Genomic DNA, 27,764 nt, shown 5'->3' with positions numbered 1-27,764 from the left:
TTGTACTAATTAATATGACCTGAGTAGAATAATTTGTGCTAACATTGGACAAGCATTATCAAAAATAGATGGTAGCAAAGAATAATCAAGTACTGTGCATCATTTTCTTTGCCTTAAAAAAGAATCTCATCACTCAAATTAACACTGATAAATATTTTTACATATATGAGATTACAATAACTCATATTCTAGTGTAGAATTTTTTATGCAAAGATAAATTATCTTAATACATCGTAAATTCATATTAGCTGGAATTACAGTCCATCCATTAGCGAGAAACAATACAATATATATGAAATTAATAATGGAAATAAATGTTAAAGGTTAAATTAGAAATATTTGTACTACAACTGTCACATGGAATGAATTCAAAATGTTCGGTCTATCTCATTAGTATTCGTAGCCAAATTACTTTCTTTAGCAAAATAATCATATTCTTATTTTCTTTTAGCTGGCTATGTTTGCTATGGGATTAAAAACCAAAAATCATATATTAAAAAATGATCCAAGCAATCATTTCAAGGGGGAGCTTCCACTTCATTCTGTTGATCTGTTGCAATTTCAAGCCATTCCAAACTAATATTTAACAAGACAATCTAAGAAATCCTGAAAAGTATCATTCCTGCTTTCTTTTCAGCCAGTTTTCTATACTTCCAGGTTACTGTCCTTTCTTGGGTTCTTAGAAATCCACAGTGTTGACTGATCAGGACTGGTTTTTGTTCTTCCTTTACTGGAAAATTAAAAACACAAATCCATGGCTATACATTTGGTTCACATAATTTCACATATTCAACTAGGAACTCTGCAATAAAGGAAGGTGGTAAGGAATAAATTATAAAAAAAATATCTGAATGTTTGTATTAGGAATATTGCTTCATTTACCCTGGTTCAAAAGCACTACATACATATAGCTTAAAACTAATCTTAGACGTAAGGAAGATATCTGAACAGCCTATAGGTCTTGTGCAATATTTAACACACAAGGCCTGTACCAATTAGCTTATCAATGACTTAGTGCCAACTGAGTTTTTATAAATAACTTCTGCATTAGTATAGTTAAAGCATAAAGCAAAGTATTAGCAAGAAGAAAACCGCAACAAAACTGAGGAAATCTGAAGAAAAGGCTAATGATTATATAAATGTGGGAAATCTTCCAGTGAAACAAGCACCTGGCCAGGTGAGTACTTGAAGACCTTCGTAGCCAGTGGCTTCAAATTCTATTGGCATAGAACAGTGTTTCCCAATTTGGAGAATTCTCCAGATTGTGAAATTCTACTCCTAAAGCTAGCTGGGGAATTTTGGGAGTGTAAATGTATACACCTGGTTGTGATTACCCAGTTTGGGTAATATTGCTGTAAGACAAGGCAATATCAATGTAGCAGTCCATATTGAATGAAATTACTCTTTTAATGCCAACTTCTGAACAAAAATTGTGAGCTGTTGGACAGCGAGGGCTGCTTTTGGAGTGCTGTGCCATGAACTATGTTCCCCAAAGGAGGGCAGGATAGAAAGTAACATTTTATTATTCTTTGTATTTTGAAAACTTTTACTTCTTTCACATTAACAATTGCAACTCAGTGGCAAAAATTTTTGATAGGCTGCAATCATATAGCTTTTGGATGACGATGGTGGTGATGATGATTCATTTGATTTGCTTCCCATTTTTCTTCTGAAAGGGCATTCAAAATGGTTGTTTTAAATATTACAGCAGCATGGAAGGAAGCCAAATAAAGCTATTAATGTTGCTGCTGATTTTAAAGGATTTCCTCTGAACAAATGTGGCAAGAACATATTCCCCAAACTATTGTTCAGTAGGAACACTGCTAACTTTCCATGAGTTTATAAGAGTTTATCATAATTTCAAGATTGTCAAAGCTCAAAGTAATCAGCGTTTTTAATTTTTTAGAAGAATACTGGGTAGCTTAGGCACTGACATTCTGCCTTCAAAACAGAATCAAAAGATGACCTTAGAAACTGAGCAATGTACCAAGTTAGAATCTAAATGTTCTGTAAGGGATTCAGATGATAATGGAGATGAATCATTGAAGCAGTTTCTCCTTGCTTCCCTAGAAGAAAGAAAGGGAAAGCCTCTAAGCATGAATGATTTGCCATAAAGCACAGGAGAAATGCTTGGTTCCTAATATGATGGGTTAATATCTGCATGTCCAATATTGTTTTCTTTTTTATAACCAAATATTTATTCAGTATTGCTAACCTACATTCTCTAAATATTAGATTTAACTTCCATAATTCCTCACTAACATATCACATGTTTAGGAGGCAAAAAAAAATTATTTGCTGCATTTTCTGGAGAAAATAAAACCAACTTTTTTTTCCCCTGGAGCTCATAAATATAAATATTTATATTTGGAATTGCTACTAAAATTGCAACTTTGTATCAACTCTTTCCTCTTGAAACATTTAATTAATCCTCCTGTGTTTCTTACCCATGTTTCTGAGTGTATGTCACACACCCCTGCTCAGTGGCAGAGAGTAAGCCTGTTACCTTGTTGGAAACCGAATGTCATAATTGCCATATAGTTATTTACATGCATCCTTCCCAATCACCATTGAAGTTTTGGGAAACAGTTTGCAAATTGATTACATAAATACTTCAGAAGATTGTGCAAGAAAGCTCTAACAAGACATCTTGTGAGTTCTTTGGACTGAGTAGATGGCCTTGATTTTTTGTTTGTTTGTTTTTTTTAGGACACAGCCGCTTATACTATATTTGACAGGTCTTGCATTGCCAAGAAAATTGGGAAATTATACATTAAAGTAAGATTAAATATTAAATATTATGAAAATAAGTGGATAGAAAGTTCCACACCGGAGCATTGTTTAACTTTTCTTATGCAACAGCATTCCCACTTCACAAAACAAAATGAACAGTGGCCATAATATTCTAAGAGGGGATGGAAAATGAAATGATCCATCTTTGGAAAATGTTTCGTTTGAATATTTCCAAAGCAGGAAATACTTTTGAGCATAATTACTTCTGCTTAAAGCAGAATATATAATAGAATATTCATACTGTAAAGCTAATATGCTTTATTTTGATGTTAGACTGAAATGCTACTTTTCTAATGATGTTATACATAAGCAACAAGCTAATCTATATTGGTTTAACAATACTATTTGATCTATGACAGGGCCACAACTAATTCCGTCTATTTACGTTGCACATTTTATCTTTGAGTAGGTGGCTACATTTTTAAACACATTCTTCTTTTACAATACATGCAATATTATGGATGTCATTCAGGATGACTAGTTTTGCATTTTATGTACACTGGATTTGAATATGAGTAAGTGACTGATGTAAACATATATTCCAAAGTACACAAAATCACAGATACAAATTGTTATGATTGATAAAACACTGAATTACCTTTTATGCAGCATCTGGAAACAGCAAGTCCCAAAAGCCACTAATATCAACAACAACAGTGGTATGGTTGGTATAACAACATAAATTAAATTAGGAATTAGACCTACAAGAAAAAAAGAGTGTTATTACACTTTAAAATATAGGAGGACTAATTTGTATAGCAAAATAATAAATATATAAATATTTTACTTTGCTTGGTGTTGACACCATGCAAACCAAGGACTCTGAAAACAGTGATTAAAGGTAACTAAATATTTTAATCCTGAAATTTCTTCAAAGCACTAATGGCAAAAATAATTTTCCCCTATAATATACAACCAAGAGAAAGTTTCAAAATGTATTTTAAAGTTGCTTACTCTAGTAATTTATCCACCAATGGGATAGCAATAGCATAGACTTATATACCGCTTCATATTGCCCTCAACAACCTAGGCACTCATTTTACTAACCTCAAAAGGATGGAAGTCTGAATCAACCTTCTCCCAGTCAGGATCAAACTCCTGACAGTGAACAGAGTTAGCCTGCAAAGCTGCATTCTAAGCACTCCACCACTATGGCTCCTTTGGTTATACAAAAAGTATAACAAAAGATCTGAATAAAGCAGAGTACAGATGTCCAACTTTTTGGTTTACCTGGGCTTCATTGTGAAGAGAAATTGTCTTGGCCCACATATAAAATATATATTTAATGTGTCAACTTTGAAACGGATCAGGTCTGTTGCAGCCATTTTCTGGAGCTCTGGAATGTCAGACCAGACATCAACAACTTACTATCTTGTGGGAACCAAGGTCATTCCAATAGGTGCTGGCCAGAGACTGAAAGAAGTTACCAAGGAGATGTCAGAGCACCTATATAACAATGTGACCTGTGACAAGGCGGGAAGGGGCTGTCTATTATTTTACTATACTGAAAGCATGGGAAATAACCAGAGCTGGTTTTGCATTTCAAAAGTGTCGATATGATGTTCTCAATAAAGCAGTTATTTGAGAAGGCTGAAAGTCTCATAATTGATGGATTGGTTGGGTTCATTACTCAGAACCTTGAAATAATGTGTATAGATTACATAATCTTGTTAAAGGTTTACAATTTTGTGGGGCCACATTACAGCTGTCCAGACCACATACAGCCCATGGGCCGCTGCTTGGACGCACCTGTTTTAGAACATATGAAACAATATATTTTTTAATGAACAGAGTTCCAAGGTTTACATGAAATTTGTTTCAATGTACAGTATATTAAAATTCATATTTTTTAATCTGAACATTTCAGCCAGAGAACACATTTTAAAGATAGTGTAGAAACCAATCTATAGTTTTAATTGTTATGTATGGTACAGCTACAAACAGAGCCAACCTGAATTCAGTTTATTAAATAATATTCCTTAAATGCTATGTTCCGTACATTAACAAACTTGGAAAGACTCTTTATTTCCCAAATATCTTATTTCTTTACTTATTCATGAATATATTTATATGCAAAATTTAAAATCTTCATCTGTCCTAAATAATTTCCTTCCTTCTGACTACCTTACCTACAGAATTCATTCATTATAGGTTTCCTAAGTCTTCTCACTGTTAATTATCATAACGTCATTTAAAATTTATAATCACTTTACTCTCTTTAGTTTAATGAAAGATCATTGCTGACAACTAAAACAACTAAAAACCACCTTCAGACTTCCATATTTCCAACAGAGGGAGAAGAAAAGCAAAAGGTCTATCATTATTTTCTTAAACAATACACACATAAGAGTGTAAGGCAAATTTCCCCTTCATTTTGAAGGGGAATTGAATTTGAATTGAACTTTTTTAACATGGGTGGAGTAGACTGGTGAAGCAGTTCACTAGAAATGGGCCAGAATTGACTTCCATTATGTAGCGCCTATTAAACAAGGAGCTGAATTCAATGTATCTAATTCAATATATTCAATTTAGACACCAACCAAATCCAAATTGAATCTGGCAACATACAATAAAACCAAATGAAATAGAAAATATAAAAAATGTTATTTAAAAAAGAAGGGATGAGAAGGGATAAGAAAATGAATATAGAAGAAGAACAGATTGTGAGTCCACTAATAACATTCATGCTCCCAAACATATCTAATAGGATTTCCCTAGCCTAAGGCCTGGGTGAACAGCCAGGGTTTTAAGACTTTCTGGAATGCTATCAGGATGGGTGCCATATGAATATTGGAGAAACCCTAATCCATATGGCAAATCCCATCACAGAGATGTGATCTTGCATCCTAACAGATAACAAACTTTAATTGAAGGATTTATGAAAATTCCAACCCAAGAAAAGCCTCCAAGTCCAGAACAGAAACAATAGTAGAAATAACAGAAACAATTGGTACAAAAGACGAATCTGTGCAAAGGCCCCCACCTTCAACAGGAGCTGTGAGTCTAGAAAGACCCCCAAACTGTGCACCTGCTCTGTGCCACTCTATCTAGAGCCAAAAATGATATGTCACCAGAACCTGCAGTGCTTAAAATCCAAAGCCATTCTATCTTGCCAGGATTAAATTGGAGCCAGTTTCTTCAGTTTCAATGCATTGTGTCACTGCAGCACATCACCCAGAGTAGAGATGTATAACATGATATTATTGGCATACTGATGATGCTGCACAGCATGAATGATCTCCTCCAGGAGTTTCACATAGATATTAAAGAAGAGTGGTCAAAAACCTGAACCCATCCCATACTACAGGAGCTAGGATTAGAGCTATCCTCATCCTAACAACACTTATATGTCATAAACAGCAACTTGAATCTTCAGTCTTGTTGATTGTATCACATAGTATCACATAGGCATACCAAGGCATGCCTATAGCAGTCCTTTCCACTGCATTCTGGACTAATTGAAGCTCCAAGTAGTACTTAAGAGCAAATATGGCAACAGTCAAGCCTGAGATAATAAACACATGAATGATTGTCTGTGCTCCTTATCCAGAAAGAAATATAGCTGGTATACCGGTTGGAGCTGTACTAAGGCCTTCCTGGACACAACATCTTTCTACTTCTTTATTGACCTTGAAAATGCAATAGGATTTAGGGAAGCAAAACATTCACCATGCAAGCATATGGCACAAAGCATAAAAGTTATCATGTGATTAATCTGCAACTGTCTATATTTCCAAGATGCTAGATTTGGGATTTCCAAGTTTCCACACATGTATAAGAGCAAACTTGGTACAACAGCATGTTCTTGTTGTCATGGCCAATAGGACCACTTTATTTTTTTATTTTTTTTATTTCATGACCTGCCATTTGTAAAAACTGAATTAAGAAAAATGTTAATTTCAAAAATGCAAATTTCAAGTATTTGTTCACTTGCCAACATTTTATTGGATTTTGTTTTTATTGCTGTCCATTTTGCCTGCATTCATTTATGTTCAATTGGCATTTCCAGAAAATTATACTTGAAATTCCTTTCTGCAATTTACTTTCTGTTGAATCCCAGGATGTCTATCCCAAATTTATATCATTTTTCCTTCAAAATGCTAAGTGCATCTAATTGGACTTTCGAAATAGCATTCTGAAATGTGATCTAAAAACTAAATATATCAATTACCACCAGTTTCAGTAACGACCAATGGAAAATCATCTTCTGACTTGCTTGGATCATTAGGCTTCACAGCTGGCACTGTTGCTTGAATTTCTGAAAAAAAACAGGTTTTTGGGGGGAAAAGAACAGTAAAATTGTTTTCTATGTCTGCATCTGCTTGGGTGATTATACTTAGACAAGGTAACAACATTCTACAGCTAATCATTTTTAAAATCAAGTGTGGGTGATAAATTCTGGCTACAGGTTTTATTGCAACATTGGAATCACATCTGGAATAAAAGTTATCAAAATATGCTATAAAACGCACAGTTGGATATTTTTCTGAATTGCTATGATAGTTCAAATGTTCCAACTTAGCCTGCTTTTTTAATCTGTTTCGATTTCAAAAATAATTCAGATTTTATTTCTCAACACCGCAATTCGGTCCAAAATGTTCTTACCATGATGTGAATCTGTTTTGTGTCCTGATTCTTTTTCTACAAGGTCTTCTGTTAAATCAATAAGAAACATTTAAAAAGTATATTATTTTTACTGTTTTGTACGCAACATCAAAAATAACTTTAATAAGATTTTTCAGCCTTTATACCTACCCTCCCCCAGTCTACTTTCATCTGGGAAAACAAATTGAATACTCATTCAGTTCATTTTTCAAGTGAATTGGACTTGTTGCTGTAACTTCCAAGCCTCAAGAGGCACTAAATTGTGGAAGACTTATAGAAACATGAATATGAAGCACTGTATTTCATGGAATGATATTTAGGAAAAAACAAGGCCCAGAACTTTTTTTAAACATTCTATTTTTATCCCATTCTTATTTCAAAGATCATGTGATATATATCTGTCCTGTTTTCACAGAATATCCAAAAATAAAAACAGTGAAGGATGTATATATGAACTATATATAATAGAACAGATCATAACTAATACATTCTTTTACACAACTATTTTATGAAGCACATTGATCTTACTTGGTTATTATTTTGAACACATTATCTGACCTAGTTATGAGACTACTTAGGTGAGCTTAACTGAGCTTCTATAGCTCAATATCAGACCTATAAAATCTATTAGATTGCTATTGCACTGAATGATTTAGCAGCCTACATGTCATCAGTATGAAAAATTCAGAAGACAAACACAAAGGCAGAAACATTATTTAACAGTAAACTACATTATTCAGGCGTTTCTTCCTTATTTCTGAGTCTAGTTTACAAAAAGTGCCACTGCTGATTTATCTGTGCTTCAAAAGTAAAAGATTGCATCAAGAACTTGGTTTATCATGGCCTACCTGACTTATACTTGCAGATGAAATTGTGCTTCATGTTACATCTGTCGTCATTCCATTGATAAAGATAAGGCCCTCCTAAACCTGGATTTGCTGTTGGCTGGTGATACATCACAACACAAGCTTCACTCCCACAGGAAGGCTCATCAGTATACCAATTTCTATAAAGCAGAAATATAACAAATGCAAAATATAACTTTTGAATCTTTATTATTCTGTTAAATAGTTTTTTCTTCCTTTCAGTTTTCCCATATTTCCAAGTTAGCTAAGACGTTGGGCTTTGTGCAATTCCTTCATTACATTTTCCCATGCCAAATAAGCATAAGTTGGGGCAAAGATCTATTGCAGAATTTATACTAAAGTTATACAAAAAAAACAAAAAACACAACAACCCTAAATGGACATTGTTGGCATCCAAACCCATAATGGAAGGAAAAACTATTATATGTAGTGGTCAGTAAAAATATGTTTGTCAAAAATATGTCTTTGAATAACAGTGCAGAATATGGGAAGAAAGAAATATTCTTTCTTCAAGATTCAGGAACAAGTGAGACCAAAAGACATATTCCATTATATTTGACAGGCAATTCTTGGTAGATACTACCTATCATCTCACTAACACAGTTATGAATTATATTTGAACAAGGCACAATGGAAAAGAATGGTACAAGAATAATGATAAAAATCCATACTGATGTGGGGAGGCAATAGAAAAATACAGTATGAAACTCACAACTATCTAATAAAACCAAGATGATGCAAGAATGACAAAACACATGACCTCTCAACACAATCTCCAAGTTGGAGGGGATTTTTTTGCTACTAGCTCCATATACATCTTGGTCTTCTAATGCTAGGAGTTTTGGAATAAAATATTAAGAGCATTTACCTGAAGAGGGAACTGCTTCCATCTGTCCATTTGTAAAGATCGGGACAGGCACTGGATGTGGTTTGTCCCTCTCCATTTCTCCATAGACCAATCCAGAAGTCTCCATCAGAAATCCCTGGACCTGATTTTGTGAGATTCTGCAGCATATTTTCTATCAGTTTCTGTTCTGTTTCACTTTCAAGACTGAGAAGTACTCCACCACCCATTTCACAAGCTTGGCGAGCCTCCTGAAAACCCACACGCCGAGACATGTCTTGGAAATAGGCAATCTTGTAGCAGAGATGTGCTGAATCACCGTAGCATATCTTTTGACCTAAAAAAAAAATCCCACAAAATAACACTGAATAAATTTTTTATTCATATCCATAGATTTCAGCACATCTTGTATTATATTATAACTCATTTATGCTCAGACAATATTGCTTTCCCCGCTTTATTATTACAATTAAAATTTTAAAAGGAAAGACACAATGCATGCATAATGTACTTACTTGGTACGTTTGGAATTATTCATTTGGAAACACTTTTATTTCACCCAACATATATGACATGAAAAAGGTAAAGAAAACATAGGTCCACTTGCTTCTTTCTGCGTACATGAGATTTAAACTATTAGGAATCCACTAAAAAAGCTAGCATGTTGTTCACATGTTATAGTTTCATTCCATACTGTATTATTGCCCATTTTGGGCTGTGTTGGAAAGCTATTATATATTTCCCTTGTAGTCATGGAAAGTTCTTGAAACAACATACATGAAAAGGTGTTTTATTTCCAGGAGGTGGCTTTCTAGAAATGTTTCAGCTTATTCATTCTTACAATTTGAGCATGGGTTGGGTTCAGTAGTGGGTTTCTACCAGTTCACCCCAGTTTGGGTGAACTGGTAGTGGCAGCAGCAGGAGGCTCTGCCCAACTGCATGGACGTCATCATGGATGCCCTGCGCATGTGCAAAACAATGCTGGGTTGCTCCTGGTTCTATCTGGTTCTTTAGAATCAGTAATAAAAGTGGCGGGAGGCTCCGCCCACCCACCCAGACATCATAATTGATTATCTGCGCATGCGCAGAAGCACACGTGCTCCCGCAAGCGAAGCAGGCATCCACGCACACTCCTGTTGTGAACCGGTAGTAAAGGTAAGTAGAACCCACCCCTGCCGCAGAAGGTTCTGCACATGCACAGAAGCGCCCCGTGCACCCGCACATGCTCCTGAGTCCAAACTGGTAGCGAAGATAAATGGAACCCACTACTGGTTGGATTATAATGTAGCCAAAAACATGAGTTTGTGCTTACTTCATAATTTTTCTAGCAAAAATATTCAAATTTAAATCTTGGTTTGAACCATTCAATATACTTGCTCTACCACTGAATATGTTACATGTCATTACTTCTAAAGGCTTTCTTTCTGTCTCAACAGGGGGAATGGATATCTCCTGGAGAAACAGGTTTTTTTGTTTGTGGATATTTAATAAGTTATTATGTGAGATAGTAGAAATGCAAGACTGGAAAGGCATTCTAGCTAGCAGAATGTGCAGCGATGACTTATAACCCATTTTTAAATTGTTCCCACACAAGCCTAGCTCACCTAAATGTCTAGAGTACTTGGTTAATTGGGAATAACTTTTATCTCTTAAAAATTATCTACCTTAAGATAGATATCAAAGTCTGGTGTGAATAAATGAGGCAAAATAAAGAGCAATGGTTTCTAAAGATTGAATGGTCTCTAGTACTGAATCAATACTAGGCCCAGAGAAATTAAATAATCTATTCCTGCCTCATATACACATATAACTGATTTGTGCTGTATGTTTCTTTTTTCTCTCTTTGCAATTTATATCAAACACCAATGATTACACACAATATCAAATGTTCTATAAAGAAGAATTTTATTTCTTTTCTTTGCATAACCTCTCAATGAAGTTATAATTTCACTAGATATGGGCAGAGACAAATTGCTTATTAACTACTGTGCTGTGAAGCCTTTAATTTCCAATGCCATAAGAGGGGCTGTTATGCTGAAGCAAGCTGGCAACAACTCTTCCAGAGGTATTTCACAAGAAGAGTACTCCACTCCTCTACTCACAATAGAATTCCTTATGCCATCAGGCTTGAAATTTTGGGCTTGGACAATCTGGAACTGTGCCGCTTGTGGTTTGATCTAAACATAGTACACAAAATTTTCTGCTACAATGTCTTACCTGTCAACAACTTCTTCAGCTTCAACCTCAATAATACACGGGCAAACAATCGATACAAACTCAGGGTAAACCGCTCGAAACTCGATTGCAGAAAATACAACTTCAGCAACAGAGTGGTCAATGCCTGGAATGTTCTATCTGACTCCATTGTTACATCATCTAACCCTCACAGCTTCAACCTTAAACTGTCTACTGTGGATCTCACCCCATTCCTAATGTTACAGAAAAGAGCTCCAGCTCTTTATCAAAAGGAAAGGTTTATTGCGCAAGGTTCAGCAGCGATAGCTCAGCAAAGTCTGAACCCCAAAGGGTTGTTACATACAAGTTTATATATTATTTTCAGTCAGTATATTCATTTCTGGATGTACACATGATTACCATATATGGGTATGATATGACCACTTCCTTGGTCCTGCCGGGATGGCTCAGCACAGGTGAGATATCACGTATACCATGAGCGGAGGCTTAATCCCATCAATCCTCTCATTCCACAATGTCACATAGACACGTAGGCATTGCGAGCAAGGACTTAATCCCATCAGTCTACTTTACTAAGAGGTCCATAAAGGGGGCGTGCATAAACGCATCAGGGTGCCTACCATCCCTGTCCTACTGTCCCCATTTATTTGTATTCATTTTCTTTGTTCATATCCATGTTCATATTCATACCTGTTATCTTGTACACGTTTGACAAACAAACAAACAAACAAACAGTTGGAGAAAAATCAGAGGTTATGACTGATTGTGAAGAAATAAGATTTGATGAAGGACCAAGACTTTGTATTTCATAACAACCTCCTAGAAAATACCTGAAGGTCAAACTTGATGATAGAACTGGCTCTTCATATTGTGCAACTCTACTGAAAATCCAAGTAGGGAGCAAAGTCCAGAAGACTTCCAGGAATTAATGTCCCTGGAAGAACTTCAGCAACTAATCTTGGAAATATCCTGGAAATCAGAATAGTAGTAGGCTATTGGCATAAAAGATTAGGATCTAATCTCTAATCTCTTCTTCATCAACTAAGAAATTGAAAAGGAAATGCAGACTAAAATGTAGACTTAAAAGCTAATTTAAACTGAGGAATAACAAGAAACATAATGAACCTGACCCATTGAAGCTATTTTATTAATTTAGTTTTTAAAAATATTTAATTCACTATGAAAATAATTAATTCCACATATTTTAAACTTGTTCATTTATCTTCTCAACCTATAACATAATACATGCTAGCTAACCAATGTTTATTTTGCCTTTCCAGAGGAGAAGCAGATCAGTCTATGTAGAAAACTAAATAAACAAACAACTGATCTCATACCAAGAACTGCAACATTCAGGAAGAAATGACAAAATATTTCAATATTCAAAGATAGTATATTGCTGACCCCCAGGTTACATTCTCCAAAATAGAAATTTCATTGAGAAACTCCAGATGAATCAGAACTAATGAAGGCTTTATTCCATTCATTTTTGCTTGAATAAATACAAATGCTTCTCAGTTACTCTACAGGTGTTGATTAACATAGCAAAACTGAGATTGCCACCAATTACAGATGTTATGAATTTGTACTTTTATATTTTATTGCATTTAGAATGATTTCCAATCTTCATGCATTTATATAAATTTATAGAAAATTGGAGATGCAAGCACCAATTCAGAATAATATTTCATGTGCCTGCTTTCCACAAAAGCTTTGTATGGCATAGTAATAGCATAGCATAGTAATTTTCTATGGCATATTAATTTTCTCACACTAAAATTGGAAGTAACTAACAAAGCATGGAAGTCACCACGAGATTCTTGCCATTCAATTGTTTATAGAGAATAAGAAAGAATAAGGATAAAAGATTATTGCATGGATAAAAAGGAGTTTTTATTTAAAATATTTGTATGGCTACCCATCTTAAAGATAAATGTGGGTGGCTCACAAGATAATGCCTGTTTTCTCTTAAATTATTTCTCATGTCTCCTGTTCTCATTTGCAGTAATTTATTTAGTTTGTAATATATCTGCTCCTCTAATATGGTCTTTGGCGTATTATTTTACCACTTAAATTAGGTCTCCTGGAATCACAGCAAAGAGTGGTCCATCCATAACCTATCATATGATTATCAATCATCCTATCTTACCATTTTGTAAGAACGTTAATGTGTTGGTTGATTAATTAAATTAAGCATTACAAATGTTTTACTGCAGTGTTTTCTTTTGTACTGTCAGTGTAACTTAATTAGAAATAGAATCATATTATATTATGACGCTTCAAAAGCAGCTGCAGGGGCATAATTTCATAACTGTACTCTGTATATCATTAGAAACAGAAACATATACAATTTAAGTACTTGTTTTTGCTGGCAAAGCACATTTTCCTGATTTAATATTCCAAGTAATCTTTTATTTTTCTATTTAGAAGTTATTTTATGTCGGGTTCTCATAAATACAATCCACAAAACTAGTCATTAGTTACTGATACCTTGTGATTCTAAATAAGTGTTCAGCAATAATAGAAGAGCTGTCTAATTAATTACATTAAAGATTAAAACACAAGTAAAACAAATATTCCAAGATAAAAATATTGAATATCTATTTAAAAATAAAGATCTCTTATCTTTCTTAAAGGGCAATTAGGATGGAGAGGCCAGCAGTATATTCCATAGTGCAAGAGAACCATCAAAAAGATCTTCCTCTTCTCCAATCTCCTCTTATCTCACAACAATTCCTGTTTATTCTGGAAAATATTGTATTATGATTCTAGATGACACTGTAACTGCACCCAAAAAAGTTTCCCACATAGACTTCTTATCTCACCACCATTTGGTGGTGAGGCTATAGATCTTCCAATATCACTTAGAGTCGATACAAGAAGTGGTATGGAAGTGTTCCACTTTCTTTTACCTTACTGTTGCTTTGGAAGCATTTTCCATTTTTATGACTTCACTATTTTCTCTGTCAATACTTTCATAGCTTCTTGTCAAAGAACAAGGCCTTTAAATAAATGTATCACCCAAGACCTTTGAAAAGTGGCTTAGGAATCAGTATAACATATGATGTTTGTGATGATGATTGTGTGGAGATATATTAAAAAGTATTGTTATTTGTAGCTTGTAATGTTTCAGGTATTTCCCCAATTCTTTCTGGTACATGACCACTAGTCATATATATGGAAATCAAGTGATGTACATCCGTATACTGTATGCATTTACTAGGTTTAATGTAAAGCAATATCGTAATTTTAACTTGATCGTGATGAAAAATTCTGGATATACCCATCCAAAAAAAACCCCTTAAGGGGTCCTGGGTAGTTTAAAATATTTAATATGTACTATGAATGGAATAATTAAGGACTGTTCTGTATTTGCAATAATACACCTTTGAAGTGGAAAGAGCATGTGTAAGACCAAAATTTGTATGTATATCTTACTCAGCAATGTTTTAGTATCCATAGATTTCCAAAAAATATACAGGTCTCGTTATACAAAGGAAATGTTTTTTCAATTACTAAATAAATATGTTTAAGACAGAAAGTGAAACTATTTTTAGATGTTTAGACATGTCTTAAGAACAGAAAATACAGGTAGTCTTTCACTTACAATAGTTCATTTAGTGATCATTCAAAGTTACAATGGCACTGAAAAAAGTGACTTATGACCATTTTTCACACTTATGACCATTGCTGCATCCCCATAATTATATGATCAAAATTTGGATGCTTGGCAACTGAGTCACATTTATGATGGTGGCAGTGTCCTGGGATCATTTAATCACCTTTTGCAACCTTTGGACAAACAAAGTTAATAAAGAAACCAGATTCATTGAACAACTATGATATTAATTTAACAACCGCGGTGATTCACTTAATAAATGTAGCAAGAAAAGTCATAAAATTGGGTTAAACTCACTTTAAAATTTCTTACTTAGCAACATAAATTTTGGGCTCAATTGTGGTCGTACATTGAGGACTACCTGTATATTATTTTCTGATGGCATTTGTGCACCAAATTATTAATTATAACAGTATTACTATTTTCTATATGTGGCAAATGTATCAATATTGGCATTAGTTCTCATCCATAAATTTAAGACAATATACAACAAAAGGATGAAATACATTTATTATTTACCTAACCAAGCCTTCTTTGCTATTCCTTGACCATATAGAACTTCAATTTTAAATAATGTAATTTAAATTATGTTTTTAAACCAAGAGCCTTGATAGTACAGTGGTCTAAGGCACCCTGTTACTAAGCTGGTTATTAAGACCAGCTCCCTGCAATTACTGCAGGTTCGAATCTCGCCAAGGCTCAAGGTTGACTCAGCCTTCCATCCTTTCTAAGGTAGGTAAATTGTGGACCCAGTTCTGGGGACAATAAGCTGACTTTGTATAAATATACAAAAGAATGAAGGCTATTGCTTAGCGCATTGTAAGCTGCCCTGAGTCTCCGGAGAAGGGCAGCATATAAATCAAATTAAATAATAATAATAATAATAATAATAATAATAATAATAATAATAATAATAATAATAATAATAATTTTAAATTATGCTGGCAACCAATGTGAAGATATCTCTCAAGAATACGCCAAGAGTTTGCTCATCGCAAAATGACAATACCAGTGTCTTGCAGAGATCTATGGTAGCCTCCATGTCCATTGAGCTATCTGGGTATAGATGTGCATTATTTTCTCTGAGGTGGACACCCAAAATACTACTTTGAGAAATCACAAAGGAACGGGTATTTTCAGTTGACAGAAGCAGTGCAATTTTGAAAACGGAGGCTGAAAAATATTTATCTTACAAAACCTAGTCTTACTCATCAATTTTATCTGCAATATCTAAACTGAAGACATTGAAATACACTATATCTGAATGCTGAACAATAGACCAAAATATGGGTTTTATGGGATTACCTAATTTCTGAGACTTGCACAATGCACTAAACCATAAGCTAATTATACTGACTGGGTTCACATAACATTGTAGTATCAATGTGGTTACCTAATCTATGGTTCAATACATCATGCAACTCTAGCCAAAGACTTAAGAGTGTTACTCAGATTACACTGTTTAGCTTCTCAAGGGATTCAAACAGCACATAAAAGACATGAAATATTGCAAGCACTGCTTTGTTTGGCAACCCTCATTTTGCATATGTATAATTTTATAAACATATTTAACACCACCAATCTTATTTTGCCTTAAGAATTTGAGCCATATCAGCTTATCCCTCAGAAAACTAACAAATTAAAATTTGACAGCAACAGACAGTACTTAGTGTATGACAGATACACTGAGCTATATTCTAGTAAAAAGTTACTATGTGGCCTTGGGGAAATGTCTGACTTTCAACTGAACCTTTCAAAAAAATGTGGATGTAATATACCATGCAATGAAATCAGCTGAAAGGTGATTGTTGTTGTTTTCCATTTCCTATCATATCCATGTTTATACTTATTCCTGTTATCTTGTACATGTTTGACAAACTAAGTAAATAAACAAATAAATCTTGAAGAGAGACAGGGGGAATGTTAAGTCGGATAAAATCCAACTGAGTACTTGGTCAGACAGCACTTAGGATTGTAAAAAAGAAAAACAATTCTTTGCTGGCTTATTATAAACATGTTTCAATTTTAATTTCAAATTGAAAATCTTCCCAAAGACCATTAGACCACAGATCACATCTTTAATTAATTATTTTAAGTATAGCTCAGATGGCTACCTGTGCCATTCATTTAGCACAACTGCAAGGCCTCTCTTCTGAAAAATCTTTGATGATGATGATGATGATGAAAGATGTCATCTAAGCATGTGTAGCCTTACTGGGATTTCACAATGTTATATCATTTGTGTGTGTGTGTGTGTGTGTGTGTGTGTGTGTGTGTGTGTGTGTGTGTGTGTGTGTGATACACATTGGAAGTAGCTATTGATGCCAGAATTCTTAAATTTAATTGTTTCAGTTTATTTCTCTTAATCAAAATATTTAAAATGTTATCCACAACATTTATGTTATTTATTTATTTTTATTTAATTTGATTTGTATGCCGCCCTATCTCCATAGGACTCAGGGCGGCTCACAACAATTAAGAAATACAGTCCCAATCCAAATAAAACCATGTTAAAAATACATATTAAACACATAAAACACATTAAAAATAATCAAAACCTCATCAGTCCAGGCTGGGCAATTTGAACAGCCATGTTTTTAGTTTGCAGCAGAAAGTGCAAAGGTCAGGGCCAACCGGAGCCCCAGGGGGAGCTGATTTCAAAGGGTGATTGTGCCCACAGAGAAAGCTCTACCTCTGGGGTCGCCAGCCAACAGTGTCTAGCCGAAGGCACCCTGAGTAGGCCCTCCCTGTGAGAACACACCGGGCGATGGGAAGCTGTTGCTGGTTGCAGATGGTCCGACAGATATCCTGGGCCTAAGCCATGTAGGGCTTTATAGGTCATCACTATGAATCTCACCTTGAATCTCACCCGGAGGGCAACCAGCAGCCAATGCAAGTCGCGCAGGAGAGGTGTAACATGGGAGTATCAGGACCCTCCCATCACAACCCACGCGGCCGCATTCTGTACCAGCTGAAGCCTCCGAGTGATCCTCAAGGGCAGCCCCAAGTAGAGAGCATTGCAATAGTCAATACGGGAGGTGACTAGTGCATGAGTAACTGTGCATAGGGCATCCCGGTCCAAATAGGGGCACAACTGGTGCACCAGACGAACCTGGACAAACGCCCCCCTGGTCACAGTTGTTATATGATTTTCTAAGGTCAACCATGAGTCCAGGAGGACACCCAAGTTGCGTGCCCTGTCTACAGGGGGTAACACCTCGCCCCCTATAGCCAAAGATGGAACCCCTTGATCAGACCGGGATGCCGGTACCCACAGCCACTCAGTCTTGGCAGGGTTGAGCCAAAGCCTGTTCCTCCTCATCCAGACCCATACCGCTTCCAGGCACCGGGACATCACGTCGAGGGCATCACTGGGCTGGTTCAGGGTGGATATAAAAAGCTGGGTATCATCAGCATACTGATGATACCTCACCCCGAAACCACAGATGATCTCTCCCAGCGACTTCATATAAATGTTGAACAGAAGAAGTGAGAGGACCAACCCCTGGGGCACCCCACAAGTGAGGAGCCTCATGGCCAACCTTTGCCCCCCCATCAATACCGCTTGCATACGACCCGAGAGGTAAGAGGAGAACCACCACAAAACAGTGCCTCCCACTCCTAACCCCTCGAGGCGTCGCATTTAAACACATAAATAACAAAATGCTATTTCTATCTTCTAAGGTATTAACTACCTCATTCAGTTTTGTGGCATCTGCAAATATAGTGGCCATTCTCACCAACTCATAACTAAAGTATTAATTAAAATATTGAGGAATAAAATACCTAGGTCTTACCCTTGTGGCATCCCTCTGAATCTCTCTCCAATATGACGGAGGATTTATGCTGCTCTTTGACCGTAATAAAGGTTGATTGATTGATGCAGGATTATTAAAGAGTACTCTTTGAGCCTAATCTTCAAGACAGCTATATATCCACTTAATTGTCATGCTACCCAGCCCACATTCAGCTAGCTAGCTAATCAGCATGCCATAGGGTATTCTGTCAAATATTTGGCTGAACTCAAAATATATTAAAGCTACAACATCTATTCTGGAAGTTACTTGATCAAAAAATGAGATAGTCTGGCAACATTTGTTCATAATAAAACTATGCTGCTTTCTGATAATTATCACATTGTTTTCCAGGGGCTTATATATCACTGTCCTTATTATCTTCTCTAGAAATTTCTGTGATATCAGTGTCAGAATGTCTGGCCTCATAGTAGCCATTCATGGAAAAGTAAAACTCACAAAGCTAAAATAATATGAAGAGAGGCATTATTGCATTGTTTAGTTTCCAGACAGAGCAGGAAGATAACTATTACTGTATTCTAAATTCCCTGTGATATAGATTGATATATGCTCTTTTATTTTCTGCTTGTATAATGTAGAAGTGTACTTATTAGTTGAACATTATTAGCTTTATTGAAATTCTGCCCTGGATTGTGCCATTCTTTAGTACAGTTACTGAATATCAATTGTCTTCATTTTATGTCTGTTTCATTACTGAATAGATTTCAATATTCCACTCTCCTACTTCAGTATGTAAATGCAGTCATGTACATTGACACTGCAGAAAAAAAATCTACAATAAAAACAAAATGAAAAACAAAAATAAACTGACAGCAAACAACAGTCCTTAAGGAATAATGGCTTTGATTAATATATTGGTTGTTAAGTAGCAACTAATAAGATTAACTCTCTTCTCTCTTGCCCAGCAGTTACTTAAAGTAATTGCATTTTTGGAAAACTGTATTATCATCATTTTGTGCTATGTGATGTCATAGAAACAATAGTGTGGGTCATGTACCACTCAGCAAATGTTCCTGACTTTGTCATCACAACTTTTTAAAGTCCAACGCTTCTGCCAACTGAAGACATTCTAATCTATTGGGTTTTTAACAATAAGCACAGAGCATAAACAATAATTAATTACCACTAATTATATGAATATAATTATATGGTAATTATATGAATCTATACCCTGCTTACAACAGTATTATTTCAAATCATGATTCAGAACGTCACTGCAATGTGGAAAATAGGCATAAGGCACTTAGGAGCAGATGAGATAAAACAGGACAACCTGTAAAGTTCAATAAACTTCATGTTATGAAAGAGTCAGAACAGTAAGAGGTGGACTAAGTAATAAAGATCAGGACTAGTTTATGAAACTCATGATGAAAATTCTGAAAACTCAAGGTATCTTTTTTTGAAGTTCATTTTAGAGGTGAAACTGAATAAATGATAGAATTGCCCATTGTCTTTGATAATGCAAAACAATTTGCCTTCAATGTTTGATTGTATTTAAAAAGGGGAAAGAGGGGAAAGTAACCACTCAGATCAGATTGAGTGCACATCTAAACTGAACCCTTAATCTACTCCTCTCCTGTACTCATAGATAAGAAAATCCTGGCTTGACAGTTTGGCAAGAGTTGTGACTACATGCTACTATGTCCTCCTCCACTAGACAACTGCCTTGCTACTGTGCCCTCCAACTTCCTTTTTCCTGGAAAACTTCTGCCAATCATTTTTCTTCCTATAGAGAAAAATTACATATATGCAGAGAAATATATGTATATAAAAACACTTGCAAAGTTCCATTAAATTTATATATACAAAGTTAAGGCATATATATGACCCATGATGACACAATGGTTAGAATGCAGTATTGCAAGCTCACTCTCTCTGAGCTTGCTTTTTTTTCTTGCAGATTTTTCATTACCCAAACTAGGTAACATCATCAGTGCTAGTGATGATGTTACCTAGTTTGGGTAATGAAAGGTCTGCAAGAAAACAAGCAAGCTCAGAGAGCAACAAGGACCCCACATGTCAACCCTCAGCTACAAACTCTGCCCACAGTCAGGAGTTTGATCCTGACCCGTTCACCTTAATTCACCCTTCCATTCTTCAATTAGTAAAACGAGAACTCAGATTGTTGGTGGCAATATGCTGAGACTGCTATAAAACCCTAAGGAGTGGTATATAAGTCTACAAGATATTGCTATCTATTCAAACATAAAGACCATCTTTCAGAAGAAAAATCTTTTCTTGACATCCTGTTGTACTCTACTGTCTTCTAGGGCAAAGTAGAATTGAAATAGGAATGCATCATTTCATTGATTTTCCAGTCTCTTGAGGGCATTTTTTTTTAGTTCCCGTAGAAAAGCCTAGGAGAAAAATTAGGTAGCTCAGGAAAAGAAAAGTATTAATTAAAAATGTTTTGCCAGATTTCAAACCAAATATATTCAGTTTGCTAAATGAAGGTAATAGCAACTCTTCTATTTGGTGGACCATCTGCAGCCAGCGACAGCTCCCCATCGCCTGGTGCGCTATCACAGGGAGGGCCTCCTTGGGGCCCCGTTGTCCAGACAGTGTCGACTGGAGACTCCCAGGGAGTGGGCCTTCTCTGTGGGCACGCCTACTTTGTGGAATCAGCTCCCCCTGGGCTCCGGATGGCCCCTGACCTTCGCTCTTTCCGCCGTGACCTCAAAACATGGCTATTTGGCCTGGCCGGATTGGACTGAAGGGTTTTTTAAAGGGATTTTATTGGTTTTTATATTTGTATATTGAATTTTATGTGTTTTTATCGTTCTGAGCCGCCCTGAGTCCTTTGGGAGAGAGGGCGGCATACAAGTTTAATAAAATAAATAAATAAATAAAATTTCAGTCCTTTGTTTTTTGTTTCTTTTTTAAAAAAAAAAGCTCTAAAAGTGGTTAGAGATGAGGAAGGGCAGCTATAGACCCAGCTTTGCTTGCATTTCTTCCTCTACCAAGTAATTTCTGACCTGCTTATAAATTCACAGTATAAGGAGGTAAAGCACTCCATCAAACAGAGAAGTCAAGATGACATGAGAAAACAATATGTTAAAATCACAACTGACTATTGTATACATAAATCACTTATCTAGTAAAAGTGAATACAGGGTGATATTGCTTGCTTCTTCCTTCAAATAACCGTTATAGATCTGTTCTTTCATTTTAAATGTGTATAGATTTAATTTCTTTTAAAGCATAAGGAATCTAGAGTTCCATCCCCTGATCATTCTTCCAAAGAGAACTCTTTTGTATAAAGTGGGCCTAAATAGCATACTTTGTCTCTGAATTGACAAACTATTAATATTAAAAGCTAGCATTTGCTTAAGGGGCTATGCCTTTTATGGAACCATAACTTTTTTTAAAAAAAAATGATGTTATTTCTGCTACCTCTGATTACTGATATAACACTACTGAAGTCACTAGATAATTACCAATAATAATAGGAAGAATTCCTTTAGATTGCTAATAGAAAAACTACCGGTAGATAGGATAGAAATGTGATATGTAATTGCTAAGACCAAGATATCCAAGGAGCCATCTCTTTCCAATGAAACTAGCTCACCAATTCATGCCAATGGACGAGACCTACTACAAATCCCAGCTGCTAAGGAATTCTGGCAGGAGCGGTCAAGAGGAGCCTTTTCCACTGTGGCTCTGTCCATGTGGAATACTTTACCACCAGAGGTGAGAATTCTTCCAAACCCATTGGTCTTCCAGAACAGTATTAAAACTTGTCTTTGTCAGTTGGCTTGCTTTGCCAGAGGGACAGTCACCACTGGAGGTGGCTGACAGAGTAAGAGGACCTCATTTCCATGCTATCTGTCTCTTTGTCTTTGTGTTTCATATAATTTTAACTTTTTAACTTAAAATCAGAATCATAGATAAAAATGCATTTCAGTTTATGTTGTTTGCCTTGGCATTTGTTTAGTATTCCTAAAATGTAAGGACTGGGAGCCAGTGGTTTTTTGATAGACTATGATAAAGAAGATACATAAAGTACCCAATCCCAAACCACAAATAAAGCCAAACATTAATGAGAGATAATTAATATTTTTATAAATGACAACCTATGTTCCTAAATCTAACCCATGAGCAGCACAACAGAGTTTTCAAGATGTTTCAAAAGCAAGCATATCTAACAAATCTGAATGCTATGTAGATCATTTTGGATCCACAAGGTAAAAGCAGAATGAATTTTCATCTTATCTGGATTGAATTTTGTTGGCATTCATCTAGTTATTTACTAATCCAGACATCAGTTTAGTATTCCATTCATCTAAATCAGATGGCAATGACTACAGATGGATGTCAGCAAACATGAATAATATCTTGTCCAAATCTTGAAATCATCTTATTCACCCAAAGGATATTGCCATGTATTTGTCCAGACAATGTATCAGTTTCCAATAGTACTGTTATTTATCTGTGTCTCTTGAAATGCTTTTACAGAATCAAGACTCCATGGTTGTACCTCCTGCACTCCAATAAGATCTATTTCTTCCCTTTCACATTTATTGGAGCAACATTAACTACAGGTAGGCATAGAGACTAATGGATCAATACAATAATAAATCAACTAATGCCACCATTGTCTAGTGTCTCAGTTCTGTGGAATATTTCAAAACCTTACATTAGGGACAAATGATGCCTTAACAATCTGCATTTACAAAAGAGGATGTGGAATATGAATTATGATTACCTTATTAATCCTCCACAGAAACAATTCTTTTCTGGCAGAAATGTCACCAGGAAATTCTTTTTACTGTTTCAGTTGTGTTAAGTTTAGTTCAAGCTACTGTGAGATATCTGGGGACTAAAGTGTTTTCCTCAGCCCTTTTCCATAAGTGAATGTATTTCCTTTCCACTATGACCGTGACCACTGATTTCTTTTCTGCTCATGACAAAACCAACACTTCTGTCTAGATTGAAATGCCATTTCTTCTCATTCAGAAGATTAAAAGGCAGCAGTAAATAACACGTAGATTGATCAGAAGTGCTAGTTCCTATAGAAACATTCCATCACATCAGTAGTTGAAAGGGATAAGGGTTTGTTATATATCAGTTGAGATGTATCATACCTAACAGAATCCATTAAAATGTTTTTTTTCTTGTGTTTTTCTTGTATCCAGTTTTTTAACCTTTCTTTTACCTGTAACCTCATGAGAACTAAATCCAAAAATGGGGGCAGTACAATTGATTTGAAGATAAATTGACTTTCTAATTCAATTATCAAATCAAATCAGATCTTCATCGATTAACTGGATGTCTTAATGGGTATTTGCATAGCCCCCCTTTTTTTTCCTAATGAATTAACCATCTTAATCCAATAACCTCAGTTGGACAATGTGATAATGGCTTTTTGAATTCACTTAATTTTTCAAAATTGAATCAACAATTTTAAATGGATTGGATCTAATTTGCACAGGCCTATTAAAGCATACTGCTTAGAACTGGAAGCCATGTAATGTGCTTCTCACCATCTGTTTAAATGTAAGTCTACAGGTATTCTCAATATAGGAAAAGGAAATATCTATATATTTCAGTATAATATTTCAGTATGTGAAATAAAGGCTGATGTCAAAGAAATTGTATTCACCTTTAACAAGGCTGAACAAATCTTTCAAGGAGTATTTTCCTCTGACAAAGATGTGTGTATCTGCATACTTCTTTCACTATGAGATTATCAGAATGAATCTGCTCACTTGGAAAGGGCCTGTTGAGTATCCCATCTCTGAAAGTGTTCCATCCACCCAGAATTCATACCAGAGCTTTCTCAATGGTGGCATCCATTTATGAAGTAAGAAACATAGAGCTATCATAATTCATGAATAACAAAGTGATACACAGGATGATTAAAAATTGTAGGTATAACATGGTTCCACCTTATTGGATAATATTTGCTGCTTCAGCTTCATAACTAATGGGGAAAATTTGGCAACACTGTAGTTAATAATGACTATTCAGTCTGCCAGAAGAACCAGGCAGTCTTCATTCATCATCTGGATCAGCCAGGCCTTTCATTGGGATCTAACTAACACAGAGCATTTACAGTCATAAAATTTATAATAGAAAGGTATGCTATGCATATTCTGTAGTCAAGGGAATCACATGGGTACTTATTAATGGTAAACATCTTTCATTGTGTACCTTCAGTAAGGGAAGATGAGGGAACATAATTAGGTAAATCAACAGCAATATCTAGGGTGTGTTAAAAATTGGCAGCCCTTTAAAAAGACAGCTGGTTCTCATGTATCGGACCAGCTGTTAAAGGGCTGTCTAATTTGCTCTCCTGTATAAGAACTACCTCTCTGCTAACAAGTATCCATAAAAAAGTAAAATGTGTCTCCTTTGAATATTAGATTTTAATATCTATTCCTGCTGATGGATGCCATATCATGTTTAAAATTGTCATGTTTTGTCACAAAATTCACATCAAAAGACAAATGACATTCTTGGCCTTCATAGACTGAAGCATGTTGCTTCTGTGACACAAAGTACTTCCACATAGTGAATCATATTTGTCCTGTCTAACCTAGTCTTTTTTATGTCATTAATTTGTTTCTATATGCCATGAATAAAATACTTGTGACCTTCCTGATATTGAGTTTGTTCCAACCCAATCTTCTGGGACAACAAGGAACAACTGGAGGGAAAGAGATTACTTATGTACTCTGCAACTTTACATACAACTATACTCGATTTAAACTTTTTTTCAAGTTGAACGCAGCACATAGTCACATCAAGTTCAGTATCTCTATTGTGAATTCTTGGCCCTCCCAAGAGCTTCCCCATTATAATTATTTGCAGTGGCATGACATGGATGAGAAAATCCATTATGTAATGTCTCAGAAAAATGTAGGATCCTTGGTGCTCTTTTCTTGCAATGTTTCATTATCCAAACTAGGTAACATCATCAGGACTCTTCATTTCAACCGAGATACAAATATTCTCCTTTATTGGTATCAGAAAAATGCCTGCTCTACTTTGTAACAATTCTGTATCCAGAACTGGCCAGTTATAGCATTAATGGAGACAGTAGATTGAACTTTATTGCATAACAAAGAAAATGTAACTCAAATGTGTAACAAGAACTTCTTGTTGAAAAAAAGTGAGGTGTTTTTTGTTTTGTTTTTAAAGGTTTAACGAATATCCTTAGAAAATATGGACATATCTTTTCTTATAAACAAATACACAGTCTATGATGTTGTTAGACATTAGTTTACAAGGAAATAGATATTTAGGTAAACCAAGCCAACCCCCAGTGCTATTATTCTCTAAAGATATATTCCAAAATGACTAACTTGAAATTGGTTGCCCATTTTCTATTTTAGCAAACCATTTTCATACAAGTAACTAGTAATATGTAGCAAATAGTTGTAAGACAACTTCTGATAGTGATACAGTCTGCTTCAAAGATTATGTGGTTTGGACATATGAGAATATTTCAGGATAGAAAAACATCTTCATTTGGTCAATTGTTGGTGTATTTACCTTTAGGTATTCATAATATAAAAAGAAAGGCTTATACTCTGTTTATAGAGACACTGACTCTAATTGACAGCTGTTCTCAAAACCTGAGCTTTCTCAACCACACTATCAATCAGAGGCTGTAATCATATTTGAAACCTTAGATGTATTGAAAGGATGCTTCATACAATTTACTCTTTTGTGCTCTGGGGGCAGAGTAGGATGGGGAAATGATTGCAGAATATATTATACAGCCTTGGTGGAGGAAGGGTGAATACTTTTCTTGACATTAATTGAAATTAAAGTCTGGTGGATGCTCTGGGAACAAAAAGACTAACTACAGATTAGAATAATTACTTGGAACATAAGCTAAAAATTTGGAAAATACATTACATTATACCAAAATTACTATTAGTTGTATTGTTAAAGAGAGTCATTCCATCATAACTGTTATATAATTTTTTCGCTGTGAGGGTAACATATTGTGATATTTAATGGACGTACCATTATTAGCAGAAAAAGCAAAAATATTTCAAAGTAAGTAGTATAGGAGGAGATAGAGTGAGAAGGCAAACATGCTCGTAAAAATCAGAAGACTGAAGGATACAGATGTAGCATCTCAGCAGTGTTCACGTCTAAATCTAAGCGTTTAATTCTCTCACATAATGTCATCTAAACTGTTTCAACGGGCATTGCTCATCTCCTGGGGTGTACAAAACTAGACACAGATTACTTCTAGATAGCCTTAGAATAAGATCCCATCTATTTTATAACTAAATAATTACAATGAATGTGGGATTAAGAGAAGTTCCGGAGAATCTTCTCTTTAGAAACTTTTAGCCATTGTTCAAAGGACCGCTAACAGCTTTTGGTCAGCTGCAGCAGGAAACAAGAGGAGGACAATAAAAGAACAACCCTAGAGATTAAAACGGGACGTCCTGGAGCAGCTGAATCCACGGATGAACTTTTCTCCCAAACTGGAATAAATTGGACGCGTCTTCCCTTTACTCACCGCTCAAGAGGCGCTGGGAGAAGCAGCTCTTCGCCCACAGCAACCAGGCGACCGCTACCACCAGCAGCGGGATGGGAGCTCGACCCTGGGAAGGGAGCATAGCAGCGAGCGGCTGAGGGAACGTCTTACCAAAGCTTCAAGAATAGCAGAAGACAGCCTGCAGCAGCAGCAGCAGCAGCGCCGACACCTCCCAGGGAACAAGTCACCGAAGGGTCTCTGCGCTGGGGGCGTAGTAAAAGCACTAAGCCGCGGCAGCTGCAGCAGCCAAGGCTTCCCGAGACCCCGCCTCCGGTCTGGCTGTGACCCTTCCACTCATCTCCTGCTCCAAGAAACGCAACGCCTTCGCTGGTCAACTCCAGCCCCAGGCAGACTTGTCCGTAGGGACGAAGAGGCTTGCTGCGGAGCCCCCCCAGAGCGGCTTTGCCCTGCCTGCTAATGCTGGAAGCCGGGGAGTGGGAAAGCTTTAGCTACTCTCTGCTGGTTATATAGGCCTTTTGCCAACCGGGAGCCTCGCCGCCCCCATCCTATTGATTTCTAGTCT

The 27,764-nt window shown here is 35.9% G+C and overlaps 1 protein-coding gene across 3 annotated transcripts; it reads right to left on the bottom strand.

The window, feature by feature from the left end:
• Positions 1-138: 138 nt before the first annotated feature.
• CHODL (chondrolectin) lies at positions 139-27,764 on the bottom strand. 3 transcript variants are annotated; one of them, XM_087895047.1, is made up of 8 exons: positions 27,224-27,724; positions 9,133-9,445; positions 8,247-8,404; positions 7,399-7,446; positions 6,965-7,051; positions 3,392-3,494; positions 1,988-2,066; positions 139-730 (listed from the first exon to the last, which is right to left on the bottom strand). In XM_087895047.1, the coding sequence occupies exons 1-8, from the start codon at positions 27,321-27,323 to the stop codon at positions 728-730; spliced, it is 891 nt and encodes a 296-aa protein (XP_087751173.1). In that variant the 5' UTR covers positions 27,324-27,724; the 3' UTR covers positions 139-727. The 3 variants fall into 3 exon arrangements, with proteins under 3 accessions (XP_087751173.1, XP_034280080.1, XP_087751172.1); XM_034424189.2 differs by lacking the exon at positions 1,988-2,066 and having other exon boundaries at positions 27,224-27,764; XM_087895046.1 differs by lacking the exon at positions 139-730 and having other exon boundaries at positions 1,877-2,066; positions 27,224-27,725.

The sequence above is a fragment of the Pantherophis guttatus genome, chromosome 5 (assembly GCF_059756535.1).
Source record: "Pantherophis guttatus breed Tessera chromosome 5, ASM5975653v1, whole genome shotgun sequence".
Lineage (NCBI taxonomy): Eukaryota > Metazoa > Chordata > Lepidosauria > Squamata > Colubridae > Pantherophis > Pantherophis guttatus.
Note: the sequence above shows the minus strand (reverse complement) of the source record. Positions and strands in the feature narration are given on the sequence as shown.